The 21,786-nt window shown below is 47.2% G+C and overlaps 2 protein-coding genes across 2 annotated transcripts in view; one reads left to right on the top strand and one right to left on the bottom strand.

Moving 5' to 3' along the window:
• LOC149352532 (cathepsin D-like) overlaps positions 1 to 9,712 on the bottom strand; it is a 29,622-nt gene extending 19,910 nt beyond the window's left edge. The window contains exons 1-4 of the mRNA XM_089575703.1: positions 9,708 to 9,712; positions 8,269 to 8,353; positions 6,076 to 6,190; positions 4,142 to 4,613 (exon numbers count right to left, since the gene is read on the bottom strand). Coding sequence (XP_089431829.1) covers positions 4,142 to 4,613; positions 6,076 to 6,190; positions 8,269 to 8,353; positions 9,708 to 9,712 — 677 coding nt within the window. The remainder of the gene's footprint in view (positions 1 to 4,141; positions 4,614 to 6,075; positions 6,191 to 8,268; positions 8,354 to 9,707) is intronic.
• LOC149352531 (uncharacterized) lies at positions 9,711 to 21,013 on the top strand. Its single transcript, XM_089575702.1, has 5 exons — positions 9,711 to 9,765; positions 11,337 to 11,416; positions 12,632 to 12,799; positions 17,439 to 17,534; positions 20,951 to 21,013. The coding sequence occupies exons 1-5, from the start codon at positions 9,711 to 9,713 to the stop codon at positions 21,011 to 21,013; spliced, it is 462 nt and encodes a 153-aa protein (XP_089431828.1).
• The last annotated feature ends 773 nt before the right edge of the window (positions 21,014 to 21,786 follow it).

Genomic DNA, 21,786 nt, shown 5'->3' with positions numbered 1-21,786 from the left:
AGCTGCTACTTGGTCGCAAGCGACTGCGAGTCGCACGCCCTTTGCGACTCGCAAGTGTGAATGAGCCTTTAAGGTGCCACTCCGAACGCCCTTATACAGGGTGTGTTCTGAAAGTAGTAGGACTGGTTTTTTCCTGGATGAACGGGCGGACGACAGGCGGTCTGCGCGTGCAGGATCGCTGTAGGGGGATATTAGGAATGCTGGGGAAAATCGGCAGTCGACTCTCGGCTGTTGAAGAGAGCAGGTCGCTTGTACTGTCAACCCCTGTCGAAGCGTCTCGTCACGCAGAATCATGAAACGTTTGCTTGATCAGCGATACGCGATCAAATTTTGTGTAAATCTTGGTAAAACGGGCAAAGAGACTCACGACATGATTAAGGAGGCCTACGGTGACGCTTCCATGGGTAGATCAGGTGTTTTTTGAGTGGCAGAAGCTGTTCCGAGAAGGTAAGGAAAGAGTGGTAGACGACGACCGCTCCGGACGCCCTTCGACCAGCAAGACCAACCAAAATGGGTAGCGAGTGAAACATGAACAGTGATCGTAGGATGAGTATCAGAATGATTGCTGATGACTTCAGCATTCCTCTAAACGACGTTTTTGATATCGTGACAGAAAACTTAACCATGAGGAAAGTGTGCGCGAAGGTGATGCCGGGAGTGTTGTCAGAGGAGCAAAAGGCCAACCGGGAAGCGATCTGCCAGGATCTTCTTCATCGTGTGAATGAGGACCCCGATTTTTTGCCCAGCATAAGGCGGCAACGCTGCCTCAGCCCTCCTACAGCTCCGACTTGTCCCCGCCAGTCTTTTTTCTATTCCCGAGAATAAAATCGACGCTCAGGGGAAACATCACAGATCGGTAGAGGAGGTTCAACAGGCCGTCACGAGGGAGCTAAACAGCATTCCGGTCCAGGCGCTCCTGGAGGCGCACGAAAACTGGAAAACTCATAGGCAGCAGCGTGTAGGTGCGGAAGGGTGCTACCTTGAAAAATTCTTATCGTTTGTACTATTCACATGAATAGATTTTAAATAAAAAAAGTGAGTCCTACTACTTTCAGAACAAACCCTGTATGTTGGATCGACCTCTCCTGCGGCGCCGAGCGACAACGGCGGTAGAAGAGACGCTGCCTTGTGGTTCGGCCTTTACGGTGACGGCGCTTGAACAAATGTTGAAGTGGACTTTATTTCGTTTTTATCTGCCTCCTTTTCTTTTTTGTTTGCATTGTTTTGGTTGCTTTTTTGTTTTGCATCGTTTCATTAGCGCCTAGTTTTAGTCGGGACCAGACAGAACGTCTGAAATGCTTGGCATCAGCTGCTGCGCCGTGCATTTGCGAATGGAGTTCACATTTCGCTTCTTAAAACAATCGTAGCTGCATGCTTCCACGGACAGAGAAAAATCTTAATCTAGTTGTCGTAACTATGACAGCTTTTCCTGCGAAAGTAGAGCTACGACTTGAAATCTATTGCTACCTGGTAGTTTCTAAACATGCCTTCTCGGAAGCATTTACCATGCCTTCTTTATTTCATTCTCCCATTTTTGTTACTTAACATATTTAATCGCAAACCAATATAGCAAAACTCATTACTAACTACCTTTACCCTCAGATTTCATATTTCCGCCAAGTAATTTTATTGCCTCTCCCGGAACGTTTCATCGTTGTAGCTAAAAGACAAACACGATTCGAACAAGTCGCCACAGCCACAGCCTTTTGTTGCAATGCCAACCCCGCTTCACCGCACTTTCTGTCGCTCCTTTTAAACTTAGCGCCTGCAGCGGCTCCGCGGTTAGCAGCGTCACGAACGGCGCGCTCTATGACGGGCCCATATACCTGACAGGCAGCCTGATGATCATGAGTTAATCATGAGAGATGCAGAGCGCCGCCTCGCGAAAAAAAAGAGAGAAGGTCTTAAAAATTGTCTTCGTCCGCTTTCCGTCACCACGCACCACTCAGATGGTACTCTCCACAGACGCAGAACAGACGCGAAGGCTGGCCGACGGAGGAGAGTAGGATAGAAGAGGGGCTTGGACGGTCGGATCGGCCGTATTCGGCAGGCATTGTAAAAATAGAGGAGGCGCTGGGCAGATGCAGCTCTCGGAAGCTTGGGTTTGGATGCGCCGTCATCTTTTCACGGCAACTCGCGCAACGGGCCGTATTGCGAGTAGAATACACCGCGTCTATACCTCCCATCCGCTCTTGGCTGAAGCTCGGTGTCGTGTGACATGATCCCGTTTGTGACAGGTGTACATGACCTTGACGAACACATCCCTGTTTTGGTCACTCTGAGGAGCGCGTGAGGCTATTGTTAACACGCTCGAGGCGTGGAGCATAGACGTGTCTGTTACGAGTGTATGCAGTGTTCGCGACATTCAGACAGCGCCGGCTGAGTCCGTTGCTGTTGTTGACTTTTTCACTCCCGACGTGTGGGACGCAATTAAGGTTCAAGGGCGTAACATCCTCATGCGCGTCGGTAGAGGGAAGCGTCCGGCACACCGCAGTGCTTAATGAAGTCTTGCGCATAATGCGCATCGTCAAAGAAGGCGGGGGCCTTACCTTTGCTATGCGGAAGTACCTAGAAACGCTTCGCGTCCGTTATAATTGCATTCTTGAGGAGGGGTCACGTTCTTCACAGGTTATCAGTTCCCGTGTGCATGCGACAAAATACTACCTCCTCTATCGCGCACAGTTGTAGAACGCCAGATACAGAAAACACTAAATTTGTATCTTCCGACGATGAAATAAAGAAAACTTTTTGCATACAACTGATCTGTTTGAAACTGGATTGCAACACGCATATCGTTGAGCAATCCTCGCACACGTAATTGTTGCTCAGGCCGGCGAGAGAGTTCACACACGCAGGCTACTTCCGTCTCACTTCTCCTCCGCGCGATAGCACTATAGATTCCCCGCAGTTGAGAGAAGCCGTAGTAAAGGGCTCCAGAAATTTCGACCCTTTGGGGCTCTTTAACGTGCGCTGATATCGCACAGTACGCGAACCTCTAGAATTTCGTTTCCATCAAAATGCGACCGCCGCGGCCGGTATCGAACCCACGTCTTTCGAACATGGTAGAACATGGTAATCTAATAAACACCAGTTGATAGTTTGCGCTCTTTCAGTCTCTCTCGTGTGTTTTCCTGTGTGTGTCTTTTGTGCGCAATTCGTACCTACAACAGTATGCACCAACTCGCCCAACAAGAAGTTCTTCTTAACTACCCATAAACCGCTGCAGCACTACTGCCGCCGAACACGAGATGTGTGTACCAGGCATACGGATAACGGTGATAATGATTTAATTTCTTCCCTTTTCTCAGTGCTGCCCGTGTCACCGCCTGTACTTCCATGCAGTCACCACCAATGCTCTTAAAGCACTTCCACGTATTAGCACTGCGACAACCTAATTTTCTCCGAGTGGTTCGGTCTAAGCATTTCTATCCATTCCGGCCATCTAAACAAGTGGGGCTCATGAATGGAAACACCTGTTAGAAACAGATTCGTTCATCCTTGCGGCTACAGTTGAGTAGTGTAAGGCGCAATTTGAGCCAGCTATGGGTTCACTCTTGCAGGGGTTGCGATCCAGCAAGGTTGTTTTGTGCTTTTTTTTTGCACTTCGCCTTTTATGGAGAAATTTTTCAGTTTTGCTTCAGTTCCACCGTATTTTTTTTTTTTTTTTGCCGAGAATGGGGGCTGAATGCATTTCATGACCAAAAAGGAAACGTAGTTCCCGAAAGCTATTCTGCCAGTTTAACGTGAATTTGTACGTTTATTCTGTCCCTTATGGTTTCGCTGTAGCGTCCTTTCAGAAAAGCCATAACTTGTCTATTGTACTAAATTAAGCGGCACTTGATTGCCCTGATTATACGATGTTTTTTTACCATGTTCTCGTATCACCAACTAGCCCAACTACTGTCTTGTCACAGCCTTGCTTGTCCCCTTATTATGAGGGTATGTACTTCGCCGCGGGAATTTCCCCTGCAAACCATCACCGAGATTAGATATATTAACGCTAAAAAATCCAGCTGCGGCGTATCGCCCATAGCTAAATGTAGGCACGCTGGCATTTAACATGTACGAATTCCTCCGTTTACGTGAACAAAAACCACGGTGTCTCGGAGTGAAACACTGCCGCAGCCGAAACACGTCTCACCGGTCCATCTGGAACTCCCAGTGCTTCTTCTTCGTGACCGACACGTAGTGCAGGCTGCCCTTGAAGCGCTCATGGTTGATGCCTCCGAGAACGAGCTCTCCTGCTGGCCGCGTTTGCGACTGGCGACCCAGGTAGAAGGAGAACACGGACCTGGGCACAAGCTTGTGCTCCATGATGGTGTCGAAGACAGGCTTCACCTTTAGGGCCGAAATCTTAGGGTAGGCCAGCCCGATGATGCCGTCATACGGCACGTTCCTCGTGGCCCACCCGTCGAAGGGCTCGGGCCGGAAGATGCCCGAAGACGCGTGCGTGATCTCGGCGAACGGCTGAGAAGGCACGGCCCCCTCGCCCAGGTGCAGCGTGTCGGAGGCGAGCCCTCCGCGCACTTCACCGCTGCCGTACTTGATTGACACATGCTTGCCGTTGTGGATGTGGGAGCTGGACTTCGAGGCGTCGTACTTTTTACGGTCATCTGCGCGAAGAACAGCCGCGTGGAACGCATGAAATAACTACTCATTATGCATGAAAACGTCCACAAGTAGCGAACCTCGCGGTACTTTATAACAATACCGTTACAAAGTTGCTCACGAGGAGCAGGTTTTTCATTTATTTTTTTTTTGTTTATTTACCGGCAAGGCACTTCATAGCACATCAGTTCTTATATAGTAACTCTCGAGACCCATGTTAGATCGCTTCTACTGAGTGCGAAGAATGCACGGTTATTTGTTTTTATTCTTGCTTTTGCCAAGGCAGCCGTGCATATACTGAAAGAATAAACTAAAAGCGATGTGGCTTTAATGTTGCGCTTTATTATCTATATATATAAATAGAGAGACCATAATCATTCTGAACAGGCGGGATGGCCAAACTTCGCACAGAAATAAAGCCTTTTCACGTGGTTGTCGAGAAGTGACACGACGCAAAATTCTGGCAAGATGAATTTCAGTACCAATTACCTCACCAATTTTCGCGGCCCTCGTGGATTTCGAATCATGGATATTTAGTGGCGTGGTACAGTTTTAAGCTCGTGTGTTGTCCAGTTTGGTCGCAGCCCAGCAAGTTGACAATTTGGCAATCTCGGCATGCATTTAGGCTCAGAAAGTAAAAAAAAAATTGCGTGTAACCCGAAAATGAAGTCCTTTTGACCTTATGCAAGAACGCTTAGCACTTTCTTTAGCTCAACGAGGTAGCGCACGGTGCCAATAGCAATCACAAAAATGCAGCGCACGTTGTATTTCTTTGCTGCTTGTGCCGCGCAGACGATCCATGTTTCGATACATTCGGTGCTGTATACTCGCAAAACTTGTCCTCTACGTAAGAGTGGTCTAACGCTCGTCCGCGCCTTTATCACTAGCAAATGTGACTGACCAGCAAGTTACGCAACGCATACCAGAGCCTCGTCGCAAGATGCAGATGCGATGCCGATTCATCCAAATGTCGTGATGTCCATGCCATACACTTGACCTGCCGCGACAACCGTCGGGGTAGCCAAAACGTACCAGATGGCGCTTACGTATTTAGGGCTCGAATGCCAGCCCCAGCCATACTGTTCTTGACGACCGTTGACCGCGACTTCCACTAGCGCCACCAGTTAGTTTCTTTTTTTTTTTTCGGCCTCAAGTTCCCCACTTGCTTTGGATTTCACTTCGATTTAGCTATGCGCGTGTTACTACCCTTACGTGACAGCGTAAAGTTTTGAGGAAGCCAGAGGCGTGCTAGATGGAAGTTTTCACCTCGGGATGCACCAGTTCGCTATATTTTCTTCCTGGTCTCTGGGTCAAGAACTTAAAAGGATAACGCATATAATGTCACACAAAGGCGCTCTTCTAGGTACGGGTAACGTTACTTACTCACAAATTAAGACTACCTGTGAAGTTTTTTTTTTTATCCAGTTTTTCAAATGCGGCTTTCATCACTGTGCCAAGCTTACTCACCGCAACCCTCCGAGCAACGAACGGACGGCACCCAGAAGTCTGCAGAGCCGGTGTCAAAGATTATGCGGAATGTCTGGCCCGGCGTCCCAAGCTTCACTTCCCCAATGTAGTCCATCTGCAGACAAAAGGGGGAAACGTTGTAGGTGCACGGAAAGGGGATGCTTCGTCTAGCGGCACTGAAGAGAGGGTGCAAAATTTAATAGCCTCGTAGCTTCAGAAACTGGATTATATGATGTGGGCAAGTTTTCTTACATGAGCTAGAAAGCACCGTACGTGCGGGGAACTGTTGGTTCGTGTTCCCAATAGTCCCCTTGTCCCTTCCTCCTTGCTTGCTACTATATGCACGCTTTGTCATATATCTGCTGTTCGGAACGAGTCCACGTTCTGATTAGTTCCATCATTAAAGAACGCAGTGCTTGGAGAAGTGAGTGTCAGTTTCTTTTATTGTTTCGCAGATTTCGCGAGACCACAGACTTGATCCAACTGCTCGACACTGGCGAGCGGCAACTCGTTGTTCACATTCGATAGCGCGCCATGTTGGTTTTTCGTTTCGACTCGTAACAATTTTTGTTAGCTTCAGCTGTTGATGGCTCTTTTCAATCTACTTTTCGAACTAGAACTGTTCAATACGCCGAGTTTTACGCGGAGTTTTAGAAAGTGACGGCGTTTATAATAAGGCATTCGCTTATTATCATGCGCAGACGTTTCTCAAGTAGCCCGGTTCCCATCGTCAGCGCTGTCGTTCGCGAGTGAAGCAGTGAAAATGACTGCGTGGGAGAGATGGGAAACTATGGAGGCGACGAAGCGGCGCCTCACACACTAGTGGCATTATGCAGCGGTGCACCGGATTGCAAAAATCGACAGGGCACAAGGCTAAGACGAAGTTTTCGCTGCCCTCGGGAAGTTTTTAAGCTTCTTTTTCTGTTTTTGGCTCCGCCTCGCCGTTAATTCAGTGGTGACCCAATCCAAATATACCATGTGTTTCAGGAAAGGTGATGACTAATTTTAAAAAAAATATGGTTTTTAAGGTAAAGAGAAGCTTTTTGAGCCATAGCAATACCATTGTTTGCGGACGTCAGAAAACAGGCCAATCATGTTAACTACTAAGGTGATTAACAAATTTCTAATAGTTAAGTTTTGAACTATTACTGATAGGCACCTCATTGCCATTAGAGGTTTGTAGCCGGCCTTTAGTAATAGCCATATCAGTTTTTAGAATTTCGGAAACTCGATCATCTTCCGCGCTGCGGCTTGACAAAATTTGTCTGTATCGATTAGTTACGTGCACTGGAAGGTACTTTTCGAAGGTGCATGTATTTTGGCACGATGTTGCCAAATTTTGTCGATCCACAGCGGCGAGGGCAATCACATTTTCAAAATTAAAAAAAAAGCTGATGTGGCTATTACTAACAGCCGGCTACAATTCTCCAATTGCCAATGGGTAATAGTTGAAATGTTAACGATTAGAGTTCAGTTAATCACTTCACTTGTTAGCATGATTCACCGGTTTTTGACGTACAACACTGGTATTAGTCATCATCATCATCAGCCTGACTACTCCCACTGCAGGGCAAAGTCCTCGCCCATATTTCTCCAATTAACCCTGTCCGTCGCCATCTGCGGCCCCTGTATCCCCGCAAACTTCTTAATTTCATCCGCCCGCCTAACTTTCTGCCACCACCTGCCACGCTTGCCTTCTCTTGGAATCCACTCCGTTACCCTCAAGGACCAGTGGTTATCTTGCCTTCGCATTACATGGCCTGCCCAAGCCCATTTCTTTCACTTAATTTTGACTGGGATGTCATTAACCCGCGCTTGTTCCCTCACTCACTCCGCTCACTTCCGGTATCTTAACGTCACATCTATCATTTTTTTTTTCCATAGCTCACTGCGCTCTCTCACTCTTACACTCACTCTTTCATTCTCTCTCTCTCAATCGGGCACAGCGCGTTGTCAGATATATGTCATGTGCGAGGCCCTTCCCCAGGCCAGCGGAGAAGGACATTTCTTTGCAGTGCACCCACCTCTCCTGTTCCCTCTTTTTTTGACCACCTACCCCCATGCCTTTCGCTTTGCACTTCGCCCCCGCCTCGAAGCACATGCCTCCTGTGTCTAAGTTGCATGCTCCGAGGAATTAGGTGCGCAGATTCGTTTGAAGTCGACTATAGGAAATGTGTTTGTAATTATACTCACGTCTACGTGATTGTCGAGGCGTTCATGGATCGGCGCTCTACCGAGGGAGGAAGAACGATTCGTCTGGACAAGGAACAAAGGTACGCTGGAAAACGGTGCGAAAATGATCACTTCTAGTTGGCAGCTTCTGAAAACGATGCTTGAGTCGTATTTTTTGGCATGCAATACAATAATACTCTTCGGAAGTAGCACTTCCGAACAATATACCGAATGTTCTGAAAAAAGGCAATGAAATTTTACGCACCAGGCTATGAAACGCACCGCAATAGAATGCACCAAGCTGGTTTCGAGCACGCGGGGTTCGTTTAACGTGCACTGACACCGCACAGCACACGGGCAGCTTTTGCATTTCGCCTCTCCCAAAATGCAGCCGCCGTGGCCAGGATTAGATATCGCATCATCGGACTAAGCAGGCGAACGACATAGCCACTGAACTACCACAGCAGGTCCGACTGGTTTACCACGGAGGAGGAAAGAGTAATCCATTTATTGTAGCTTCAATAGAATTAAGCGTTCAGCTCAAGCTTAATCGGCATTTCGCCCTCGACAGCACACGATAGACACCACCATATCTGCCGATTTCTGCCGCATAAACCTGAAGAACATGACAGCTGCGATGCATTTAGTGCATCGCATTTGTAGACGCAAAGCGTTGATCTCTTGAAACCGTGATCATTCGTGAAAGGTTAGAATTAGAGCCCACTGAAAATTTACCTGAACTGGCACGAGACAGTGGCAACGAAGCATAACGCTGCAGTCAGTGCGAGCTGGGAGCTCGTCATCTTGCAAGTCTTCAGCACCAAGCCTTTTGGAAAGAGCTTAGCTTCTGTACCGTTTTCTTTGCAGCCACTGCATTATATGGCCACGTGCCTTGCCATGTTTGCGGCATATTCTTATCACCGAGCTCCGTCAGCCCGCTCGAACCCGAAGACATAGAGGGAAAAACTTGCCATTTGCACACGCCCGCCACTCGGCGTTTGTGCTTGCCGAAAGCAACTTGGGGGTTGCAAGCCCTCGCTCTCGATAACGGGCCAAAAGGGCTGCCTCGTGCCGTGCTCGAAGTGCTGATCGTGGCAGTCTGCGTAACTTGCTCCTGTCCGCAACAAAACGACAATGTTGGACTGCCTTAACAGTGGTTGCTCTGGTAAACCATCCACTGCAGCACACTGTCTACCGCCAGCCCTTGTACGGGTACCCGCGAATTAATAACTAAAGGCGTGTTTATAGTCTGATGTGCCCGGAGTGGGGGCAGGCGTCGCTCGCGAAGCGTCACTCTACGCCGGTTTAGCTACGCCAGACGAAATGAGCGCGCCTTCGGCGGCTCTCTTCGGAGCATGCGCAGAACGACCGCAGACGCGTGCGCCTATCGCCGACAGCGGGCCGTGTGCATTTCGCTCGCGCCTTTTTCTTCGCAGCCTCTTCCGTTTCGCTGTGCCCACGTCATGGCGGGAGATGCAGCATTGTCCCTGCAGCCCTACTTAATGCGCCCTTACCACGGCATGCAACTGAACGACACAGAAAGGGTGCTTCACACTTAGGCTGTCAAGGGCACGCCGTTGCGTTGAGAACGCGTTTGGACAAACAAAACTGGCTGCCAACAAGCTCTAGCAACGCCTAAGAAAGGCCGCTAAGCGTACGCTTGACCACCACTGAAATGACCATACCATTGTTGCCACTAATGAGGTTGTCAAAATGGCCTCAGTATCAGCAACAGAAGCGCGGACGCGGCCGGCGTAAGAACCTCTTTGCGGTCATGTAGTGCATACGCGGCTGCTCCGGAGCAAAGACTCTGTTGGATGATATCTATAAATAACAAGCTTTGCTTATGTACTCGTTTCGGACAATTGGCGTTATCTTCTGGGTGGTCGCTGTTGCAAAGGTAAACAGCTGGTAGGGTTATCTCAGGTGCAGCTGTTAAGAGAATGGCCTTCGCCATGAACACAGCAGCGTGTCGCCGACTTGCACGCTCTGCAACTATGCCCGAACCGTCGGCAGTTATTAAACTGTAGGGGCGAGGATACTGGGGGTACACCCGTTATGCAACTGGGCAAATTTTTAGTTCTGAAGGGCAGGACGATCTAGAAAAAGTTATTACTGACTCCATAGCAACGCGCAAGCCACCTGCCTCCTTGCTGCAGCGGTACACTGAAAGTACCCCAGCTCCCGCGTCTTGAAATTCCTCCAGTACTCCTTGTGCGGAACATGATGAGAATTAGTCCCAACCGGCAGTGATGAGAATTTTTTTGCGTTTTAACAAGTAAGACACACAATCTATGTCTGAGTACATGCAAGCGAATCCTCTCCACCCGAACTGTCGCACCTCAGAGGTCTTAAGAAGCGGTTACTAAAATTCCTGAATTTCTGTTGAATTGTTGTGAGGTTTTTCGTTTTGATTGGTAAATTCGTTTTTGAGGAAAGGAAATGGCGCTGTATCTGTCTCACATATCTCGGTGGACACCTGAACCGCGCCGTAAGGGAAGAGAGGAAGGTGGGAGTGAAAGAAGAAAAGGACATACCCATAAGGATGATTGGCCATAACCAGGCGGTGACTACCCGTATTGCAAATTGCAGGCGGCAAACATGGGATAGTCTAAAAAAATTGGGCAACTCAGTTTCCGTGACAGAAGTGGTTGAGGGTGGTAAGGGGGTCTGTGTGGTGAATAATGTTCTGATCTTCTTTTCCTTCTTCCCTTCTTCATATGAAAATACGAATAGCCCCTTTATCAGAGGAAGCGCCGTGTTTAATAGAGTATCATCATTATTACCACCATCACCACAGCCACCACCGATACGCAGCAACGTATGCCCTTTAGCTTCATTGTGCCGCGGTCCTCCTCAGCTCTGCGATGCGCGCTGATTCTGTATCCTGCTCACCTTGATCGCAGTGAGGTCTCCCGTGGCACCGACGTCCTATAGTACTCGCGAATGGCAGCCTATCAAGCCATGAATGATTACTGTTCGTGCCTTTCTCTTTCACCAGTTCATGCATACGAGTCAGTGCCCGCTACTTGCCACTGGCATCATGGGCTTCAGTTCACGTTCATACCACCTTTCTCTTTGCTTTTCAGATGCTATGTTCGCGCTTTCGCTGGGGTCCGGGGAAAATTACATTAAAAGCCTAAATGGTATTTTGGCCTGCACAGAATTGGTGAGTACCTTCACGAAGCTCATCGTGCATGTCGGTGACATGGGTACGTAGCTGGGCTGTTGTAGTGCTCTCTCTCGCACGGATGGCCAAGCGAGGAGCACTCTGTCACGATGTTAATTTCTCTGTCACCCGCCTGAATGCCTCAGTGAATTGGGAGGTTTGCTCCTGATCCCAAAGTCATGGGATCAAATCCCGGTCCATGGCTGCCGGATTTATATGGAAGTGAAATGCAGAAAGGCCCATGTGCTGTTTGATCCCAGTGCATGTTAAAGTACACCAGGTTGTCTAAATTAACCAGGAGCCCGACACTACGGCGTTCCTCATAGCCCATGTATCTCGTCGCGACGTTAAAACCCACAATTTACAATCCCATTGCCGCAGCCTGTGTGATTACGGCGGGTTGGAAATTTTTGCGCAGAAGCTTAATGCTCTGCGACAAACATAACACGCCGCAGTGACATGCGTGCAGCCATCTCTCCAATTTCCGTTGCAATGCTCAACACAAGATGGTTCAGACTAGTCACACCTCGGAAGCAAAATTAGCAGCCGCTAACAGCAAGGTGTGAGCGCGATATCTTCAGGGTGTAGGAGCTGCATGTTGCTACATACGAAATTGTAGTTTCCGCCTCTTTGACCACATGATTGTGTACTCTAACTGTGCGGCACCATGAAACCTAAAGTGCGTTGAAAAAGCCAGTAGGTACAAGGTAAATCACCCCTATTAATCGACTATCCTTCGACTGATCCCGTAGCACAGAAAACAAACTGCCTGAAACAGCTAGGCTGTTGTTAAAGCGAATTTACTTCCCGCTCCCGTTTGGTAATACCATTCGGATTAAAAACACTGGGCCTCGCAAGCAGAACCTGCGAGAGCACTAGCGGATGTGTGTCATTACTTACGACGTATCGGAGAATGTACACAGGGCAAAAGACATGTCTAGAACGACGGAACTGTGCGTTCCATAGATCCCACAGCCGCTGCGACCAGTGGAGCAAAAAATGAAGATGAAAGGTTTAGCTGCACATGCTTACATTCAGACTATTTTTAACCAAATGTTATTGCTAGATATCGCGTGTTTAGACCGAAACACGCTCAGAACGTGTTCTAGAAAAGCGTTTTGCCCTCTCTACTTACATCTCATGTCTGAAAAGCCGGTGAACGACAGTAAGCCTTTATGCTACTACTCAGACACTTTTATCCTTTCGTTGATGCAGGTATTGGCTACCTTCGTCTTCTTCGGCATGTTCGCAAGGCGAAAACTAAATTTTCCTCAGAAGTTTCTACTCGCTACGGGTCTCTCTTACGGCCTCAACGATCTGAACGTTGTGTTCTCGTCATGGTTCTCCAACAACACCGCGGACCTGTTGCCCAGCGTTTTTTACGTAAGATGCCCGCGTCTCCCGCCACCGCCTTGCTGACGCTGCATGGAATCAACGTTTTTGAAGCAGAGCTCCTGTTCCAACTTGGGGGTCATAGCTTTCCGCGTTTGAGAGGCATTCGTGCTTGTGGCCTGAAAACCGCGCCTTCTTCGTCTGTACGAAGTTTTTAAAGCTGGGGATTGTACACTGCAGAGGAAGTGATTCTGGCCACAGCCGATTGACGTTTTATACGCTCCAAAATGCAGCATAAACGGGATATTTGTCAGGGGGCCAGATCGTGAGAAGCTCCATTATTTTTTTCACCTAGTGGTAATGCTGCTGTATGTACTGCTCGATGGCCTGATTTTTGTCGTCTAAATTTTTGTAGGAATTAGAAAGACACATTGATTTAAAGCGTCATCACTGACTACAAAGGCGAAATCTGTTCTGGCTGCCACCTTCAGGAATATGGACCGTCGGTTTCACTCGTGTTCGGACGCTTTGGGAAGCTATATACGAGGTCTGTTAGAAAAGTATCCGACCTTTGGCCGAAGAAAAAAAAACTGGCATAACTGGAGCGTTAGAAACCTAATAACCTTCAGAGTAGTCCCCTTGGGGCTCCATATACATCTCCCAGCGGTGCTGCCATTGTTGTAAGTATTCCGAAAAGGCCCTTTTCGGAATGGAATTTAGCTCTCCTGTCGTTGCAGCCATAATGTCCTTTCTTTTCTGAAATCGCGCTCCTTTCAATGACCTCTTGATTTTAGGAAAGAGCCAGAAGTCGTAGGGGGACATATCAGGAGAGTAAGGAGCCTCTTGAACTACAGGAGTCTGGTTTTTCGCCAGAAAAGTCTGAATCAAATGCGAGGAATGTGCTGGAGCAATGCCGCGAGGGTTGCGCCAATTTCTTGTTGACCTCAATTCCGGTCTCTTGCGCCGCACAGCACCGCGTAGGCGATGGAGGACATCCCTGTAGTACTCTTTAGTCGTTATTTGATCCTGTGGGGAGCGTACTCGTGGTGTGCCACACAGAGGGAGTCAAAAAAGCAGTCAGAAAAACTTTGACATTGCTGCGCACTTGGCGGGCCTTCTTTGGTCTTGGTGACGTGGAATGCGTCCTCTGTGACGACTGGGATTTGGTTTCCGGGTCGTACCCGTACACCCAAGACTCGTCACTAGTGATTACGGCGTCGGTGAATTCAGGGTTACTGTTTGTGGAATCCAGCATATCCTGTGAGACTTCAACACGAAACTGCTTTCGCTCCACCGTGAGCAGCTTCGGCACGAATTTCGCCGCCTCTATCTCCATGGCCAAATCTTCGGTGATAATGTAATGTGCAGAAAAATTGCTGATATCCACCTTTTCCGCAATTTCTCGGATAGTCACACAACAGTCCCGCATCACCACAGCGTTCACTTCAGCAATTACCTAGTAATTTAGGCATGTTGATGGCCGACCGGAGCGTGGCTCTCTCTCCACAGATGTGCGGCCGTCTTTAAACCAGGTGCACCACTGCTTAATCTGTGTGCTGCTCATAGCATCATCACTGAAAGCCCTCTGAACATTTCGAATGGTTTCCACTTGGCTATCGCCAAGTTTCTGGCAAAATTTGAGGTAGTAGCGCTGCTCCTCTCGCTCCGCCATTTTCCTTGCAACAAAAAACCGACGAGAGCACTGCGCACTGCCTCACTCAAACGCTGCTTCCCAGCGACTGACGCTATCGGCAGGCGGCAAAAAATTCGTGCATGCGCACGAGGGTTCAAGGTTGGCTGCTGTAAGCGCGCTTGTTTCATATCCATCAGGTGTTCGCAAAAAAAAAATAAAGTCGGATACTTTTCTAACAGACCTCGTATACTGTTAAAAGTGCGTTGTAATTTCCGTCTTTTCACCCAAAACGCAGATCAAGGTAATTTGTTTCACTTCAGTCTGTCTTCCTGCTTTGATCAGACAATTTTTGGGCCTGCCATTGAGTGGGACAACCAGAATACCTAGCGGGATGTCTGATATTTCCATATTATAAATAACATCGCTAGTATGAAACTAAATCACGGAAGTCCTGATGCTTCCGCTTATGGCGATACATTTGTTGGTACTTTTCGCCGCTCCCATCATTACTAGACCCCTTTAATAGCAGAAAATCGTTGTAATCGTACTTATGTCTTTCAAATTCCGCGACTCATGCCTTGTCATAGCTGCTATTTATTAATCTTTGTTGGCCTGAATGATAACCCTGATTCATAACTTTTTTTTCCCCATTTGAGCGTTTTAGAACTGGTTTTGTGAACTCACTGAAAAGGAAGCTGAAACCGAAGTTTGGGCTGTAGCTGGCTGCCGCTTCTTTGCGTTTGACTAAGTCAGACAACGATAACGACTACGGCATTGTTTAAATTACTTGTTGTGGTAAAACATGATCAGCGGTAAAAATTCTTGCTGATAGAAGCACTGCAATGCCTCCGAGGAATTTGTCGTGCTTAAACACTAATACCTTAGTACAAGTGCAATTGTGTTTTTTCGCAGTGTGATATCGTCAGTTTCATCATTAAAGGAGAGGGAAAGTATATGTAAGAACGAGAAACTGGGATTCCTTTTTCCTTTTATTCACTGTGTAAGTCTAATACAAAGATAATTTACTTTTCAAAACGCGTTCATTTTCTTGCTTATTCACGAGAAAGGATCTTTGCAGTTTTCATGTCAAGATCATTCGTCGGGCATTCGCTGTTTTGATGTTTGGTTAAAAATTAGTGCTTCCGAAAGTGGAAATTTCATTTCTATGGAATAATAATAATTCTATGGGGCATAATAAAAGGAGCACTAGTTTTACCCTGATGTCACAATCGGCGGCGGGATATGGTATCAATGCTAGTAGTGATGGAAACACGCTGCTGACGTTTTTTTTTTTTGGAATTTTTTAAGTTCACTCTTGTTCCTACGAGTGGAATCGCTCTCCGATGTTTTCTGATCCAAAAAGAGGGTAAATCTATAAACATAGAGGCTAAATTCTCTGAAGACATATTCAAACCTCGGTAGCTTTGCCCTCGCTCGCGTCAAAGCTGTAATGTCTGACGGTGATCAGTGTAGAACTAAGGGCTTGAACGTGCGTGTGCGAACAAATAAATTGTTCTGAACAAACTGTTCACTACTGATGTTTTAGGATAGAAACTGGACCTGAATGGATGAATATTTCCCCTGGCGAGAATACAAAGTTACTGCACCAGTTTTCATGTTTGAAGATATCGTGACCTTAGTAGCATGTTGAAAAACGCAGCGATGGTCATTTTTTTTTATTGCAATAGCGCATGGGACCGAAGACAGCACTGCCGTGTTCATGAGTGGCTAGCTAGAGTTACGAGAGACAATCACAAACAACAGGATTGGGAAAGAGCGATATACAATGTGACAGCATGCAAGTAGAAAGAAAGCTAGATGGAGGTCTTTGAACAGAGCCGCCGCGGTGGCTCAGTGGTTGTGGTAATCTGCTGCTGACCCGAAAGACGCGGGTTCGATCCCGGCCGCGGCAGTCGCATTTCAATAGAAGCAAAATGCTAGAGGCTCGCGTACTGTTCGATGTCAGTGCACGTTGAAGAACCCCAGGCAATTCAAAATAATTGGTCCGCCACTACGGCGTCCCTCATAGGCCGAGTCACTTTGGGACCTTAAAACCCCATAAAACCTAAATGTCTTTACACAGACAGCCTGGAATGGCACCTGGGTGCGCGGGAGGAGACACAACAACGCTCATCGCGCACATGTGATACAGCTCTGTTCGGGAAGACGTTATTTAGCCAGCCGACACATGTTGAGGAAAGGACTGGCGCAAAGGTGGGTGCACACTCACTACGCACAGAAAACTTCGTGTTTTCTTTACGGAGTGTGTGCTCACATTTGCGACAGAACCTTTTTCATCAGCTGGCTCTGCCTGGTGTCGTCAGAGTATCTAACGATGACAAAAAAAAAGCCGTCCATTACTAATAGTTAAACTGACGTGATCAAATTTGTCATGTTATTTCTCTAATAATTACGAATATGATTCAGCTGACCAGATGAGTCTTACTGAAAAGCCTGCCGAGGAAAAAGAAAACACCGAAAGACTGTTTGCGCTGCCACATGCGGTTTTCACCAGGAAACTGAAATGACGTCAAGTGCTCTTATGTTTGCCGATCTCAGAGATTAGACCATACTGCAGCATTCATTTTAAGGCAGTTATCACGGAGCGCTTAATGAAATCGACGTGATCATTAAAGTCGTGAGTTTGAATAGATTAGTGGGAAGAACTTTTTAATTTCTAATTCCAATTTTCTCGGGAGTGAATATCTGTTTTGCTGTCCAACGTGAAAACAGCCGCAAAGCGCCATGGATTTGAATTTCGTTCAGAACGAAAAGTGGGCGCAGTGTCCCTTTAATTGGGCGAAATATTAAAATTATGCTGTGCGTGTGTACCCAAGCCCACAAGAAATCGTGTTTTGTTTGTCTACGTATTTAGTTCGAAATAATTTCAATTCATGATAAGTAGCAGTAGAATCGGCGGCCTCGAGGAATTATAATTAGCGCGAGTCTATGTTAGCCAATTCTCAATTGGTATAGAATGCAGATCTAAGTGGACTTCATGGGACAGTAATCTTTGTCCAGCTAGACTCTCTCGCATAACTGCTCTGTTTTCAGCAGTACCTGATGTACCAATTCACAGCGATGGTGTCCTTCACTCTTGGCAGCGTGCTAGCGTGTATTATTCCTGGACACAGTCGGCCAGCTTTACAGGCGGTAAGTCCAGCCTCGTCAAGGCTCTGTTCAGAACCAAAGGGGCATTAAGTACATCTTCACTTACCCGTGTTTTAGTTTTTGGTCACGTGCACCAAAAAACTTGTACCGTCCGCACTGTTTGACACCTTGACGTAATCCCATATTATTGTAGAACTGCCCCTGAAATTTCGTTCGCCTAAGCTGCGCGCTTTCTTTGCTGAGCTTCCCTTGCCTTCATCTCTTAGCATCCCTAGTACGCCGGAAGGCTTAGGCAGGTCCTGTGCACTTTGCGCAGTGCCCCCTTTGCTCTGCCAATCGTATAGTTCATCGTAGTGCTTTTTTTTTTGTGCCCTTGTCGTTCATAACAACAAAGGGTGGGATATCACGATGTATTCAAAAAGACAATAAAGTAATAGTCAGGACAGCTTGAATTTTCCCTATATAGATACACGTTCTAATCAGACTATTCTCAGTGGAAACGAAACTGTTACAAGCTAGAAAAGGTCAAAAATTAAATACAGGTATTTTGACCACCGGCTTTTTTTTTTTGTTTTCCACTCCGATACATCAAGACAGTTTTAGCGCGCAGATCCCTGGTGCTCGCCGCCATTCGTATCTAAACTGTCACCACCGGGTCTTTTCCAGTCACGACGCCTTGAGTTTGGTTCGACGAAAGGAAAATTTTGCAAATCAAATTTTCTCAGCTATAAATGAATACTTTGCTGCCGTACAAGCATCAACATAGCCCGAAAGAGTCACACAATCGATTCTTGATAAACCTGTGAATTTTATGGAGCCGTCCTCAGCGTCCCTAAGAAAATCACGGGCCCTCTCCGTTCAGGCTAACTGCAACAAAAAAAATATATATACACTTTTCTCGAGACGGCTCTGCGTACGCTATTCAGCGTTGGAACCTCCGGTCTTTGTTTCTACCGCTTCGCCATCTGGCAGCCCCCTGTTCCTGAAAAGCGAGTCGAACGCACTGTAGTAGGGCGGTGGCATCGGTCGGAATTGCAGGAAACTACAGACACACGCAAAACATATTTTGTGCGAAAAAATAAATGGAATCAACTGGGCGGGCAGCAGCATCTGCCCCTGTAAAGAGGGACTACGAACGTGGAGAAATGGTTATCCGTGGATGGAATTTTCTCCGGACTTTCAAGATCGATTACAGTGCATGCTGCATAAAACAAAAAAAAAAGCGCACCAAGATGTTCTAATGATCATTTAATGCCAACATCATAGCATTTATTTACTACTAGTGGTCATTTTATATTGCATTTCGTTTGATTACGTACAGAGGGCAAAACGCTTCTCTAGAACAAGTTCTGGGCGTGTCTTCGGATAAGCACGCGATATCTAGTGATGACATTTGGTTCAGTAGGGTCTGGAATTAAGCATTTGCAGTTAAGCTCATAGGATTTCATCGTAATTTTTTGCCTTCCAGGTCATATCGGCTGTGGGAGGTGCGGACAGACATTTCAGTCGTTCTATGCATGTGTTTTGCCCTCTGTGCATGCCCGTCCCGCATGTGATATTAAGAGGTAGACACAACTTTTGACACGCCGGCGCGGTGGCTCAGTGCTCGGCTGCTGTCTCGAAAGACGCGGGTTTGATCCCGGCCGCCGTGGTCGAATTTCGATGGGCGCGAAATTCTACAAACCCGTGTACTGTGCGATGTCAGTGCACGTTTAGAACCCCAGGTGGTGGAAATTTCCGGTGCCCTTCACTACGGCGTCCCTCATAGCTTGAGTCGCTTTGGGACGTTAAACCCCCATAAACCAAACAACTTTTGAGACATTTGTTGTAAGTTCTTCAGCGTAAACTACAGTGCAAACGGGCAACTATGCAAACGCGCTAGTAATGAGAACTTACGAAAGTCGACAGTGAATCATGATTTATTCCATGCCTTTTCTCCTTAATTTACTCCGATGCGATGACACATTTGTAACCTTCTCTTTGTGGTAACGAATGTTGCAGCAGCCGTTAGGATGCAGACATGGTAAATATCCTGTAACATATTTAAAGGGGCCCTCAAACGCTTTTCAGAAAAGGTGCGGTGTACACTCAGCTTGAAGGACACTCCTTCGTGAATCTCCCCCCAGAAGATTTTTTAACGCGGTTGTTGAAACGGGTTGTCGGTAATCTGAACTTACACTTCACTATCTTGGCAGCTTTTTTTTTTCTCTCAATGTTCCTACCGCGCTGAGCTAGCTGCCTCTCCATCGGCCTCGCCTAGCGAAACGTCATCGTTGACGTAATCGTGTAGCTTTTTGTTTTCACTAGTTTATCTCGCGAGGTAGATACTTTCAGTAATGACTCATGGCGCGCGTGAGTGTTCAGACTGCCAACGCTGCATGGACGTGCTCCGTCTGCTCGTCATTTTAGTTCCACTTTCACTGTACTTGCTGAGTGGCTTTCCTGTTATGCTTGGAGGCATCTGACGAATAGCCGTCACTAAACCTATGCACTTAGACGCATTGCACTGGAGTTTTACCCGTAAAACGTCAAAGAGGAAGCGAGCTTATTTGTGACGTTCGAAGAGCGTTGCAGGGCTTCTTTAAGACGCTAAGAACCATCACGCAAGAAAAAAAGACGCGCAGTTTGAATCATACGTTTGACGCATGGCAGCCGGTGTTGCTAACACGCCACAAAACCCAGCGCAACCCGACATAAGGGATCTGTTGAAAAATGGCTTGTGTGGGGAAAAAATTCACGCACCAGAAAAAATAAAAGCACTCGTAGTGTGCCACACGCTAGCTGTCGGTAAAGACTGCCGAGAAGTGTGGTACAAAGTGGTAGTATTTGTATTTACTGGGAGTGAGCAGTTCACCAACATCAGACTATTTCCGACTGACCCAATCACTCACAACTGGTAATTCATGCACTGCTGGTTCTGTTGGATTTCTTGCTGTTAAAGCAACAGACGTGCGCTAGCGTTCGTCACTGCAATCTTTTTTAAAGCTCTACCATCTTGGATTTTAAAAAGTGCCCTTCAAGAATGTCTCTTTTTTGTTTTTTATTGAGAACAAACGCGAAAAGCATGTTCGACGACACCAGCCGTGTGGAGGACAGTGCAAGCTTTTCTCATTAGATTGTCGAACTTCACTCTTACCGCTAATTGCTAAGTGCTTCATGGTATGTGAGGAAGCGCAAAACGGGACAAGGGACAGAGAAAGACGCACACAACACAGGCGCCTGGGTTGTTTGCGTCTTTGTCACTTGTCCCGTTTTGCGCTTCCTCACATACCATGAAGCACAGTTACCGACTCGCCGAAGTTTCTACCCTTGTGCTAAGAGCTCCGCGCTTTCTGCAAGACTCGCATTTTTTATGGAGTATAATCGAACTCAAGTATCGCCGGCATGACAGAATGCATGACCGAATTTCTTCGCTCATGAACTGAACTGGTTGCGATAATTTTGGTTGCGCATTTCAGGCTTTCGGTCTGCTGTGCGGAGTGGTCCACATCGGTCATTTTACGTACCTCCTCGTGAGCTGACATCCACGGAGTGGCGAACAAGCGTGAATAAAGCGTGGGTGACACTTTGTGAAATAATTTGCTATCAACCATGTGGCTGTCTTCATTAACTGTAGTCTCAGGTGCCGCGGCTGAAGGCAGTGAGCTTACCTGGCTAGCACTGAAAGCAGGTTCGTACTCTACAGGTAGATCAGCAAAACGCATCTCATGATTGCAGCAAGATTGGGGGTGTGCGAATAGTACTTTTTTGAAACCGAGTCGAATACGAATAGTGTAGTTAAAAACCGAATCGTATACAAATCTAATATGTGTGCTATTGTTCGCTGCTTATGCGAATATTCGTTCAAAACGAATATTAATGCGAAACAGCGAAGCGTTAGCTAGCGGCGGCGCTATGAGTCGTTGATATAAAGCTGTACCTGTCGAAAGAAGCAAGAAAATGATCTCCTATAGTGTACACGCACACTAAGTCAGTGTGACACATAGGAAAATTACATTTTGCTACAAATCACAACAGCGAACAAACTAGGGACAAATCTCAGTTGATGGTAGTGACGAGAGTTGGAGCCATGACCTCAGATATCGACCATGAAGGCAGGGTTTGCTATGTAGAAGAATTTCTTGCTGGGCGCTCTTTCCGTCATCTTCTGGTCTTTCAAGTGTACGTTTTTTCGTGTGCGCAACGCCATCCCAAGAAAGGGTTTGCTGTACCTGGCTGAACTCTGCCCAGTGTTGAAGGCCATTTGCATGAGCATCATAAAACGCCACCACCCAAACAGACCGCGTCCCGGCGT

Source organism: Amblyomma mixtum, chromosome 3, assembly GCF_055824585.1.
Source record: "Amblyomma mixtum isolate Tamu chromosome 3, ASM5582458v1, whole genome shotgun sequence".
Taxonomy (NCBI): Eukaryota; Metazoa; Arthropoda; class Arachnida; order Ixodida; family Ixodidae; genus Amblyomma; species Amblyomma mixtum.
The sequence above is the reverse complement of the archived record's forward strand: the minus strand, read 5'-3'. Positions and strand labels throughout refer to the sequence as shown.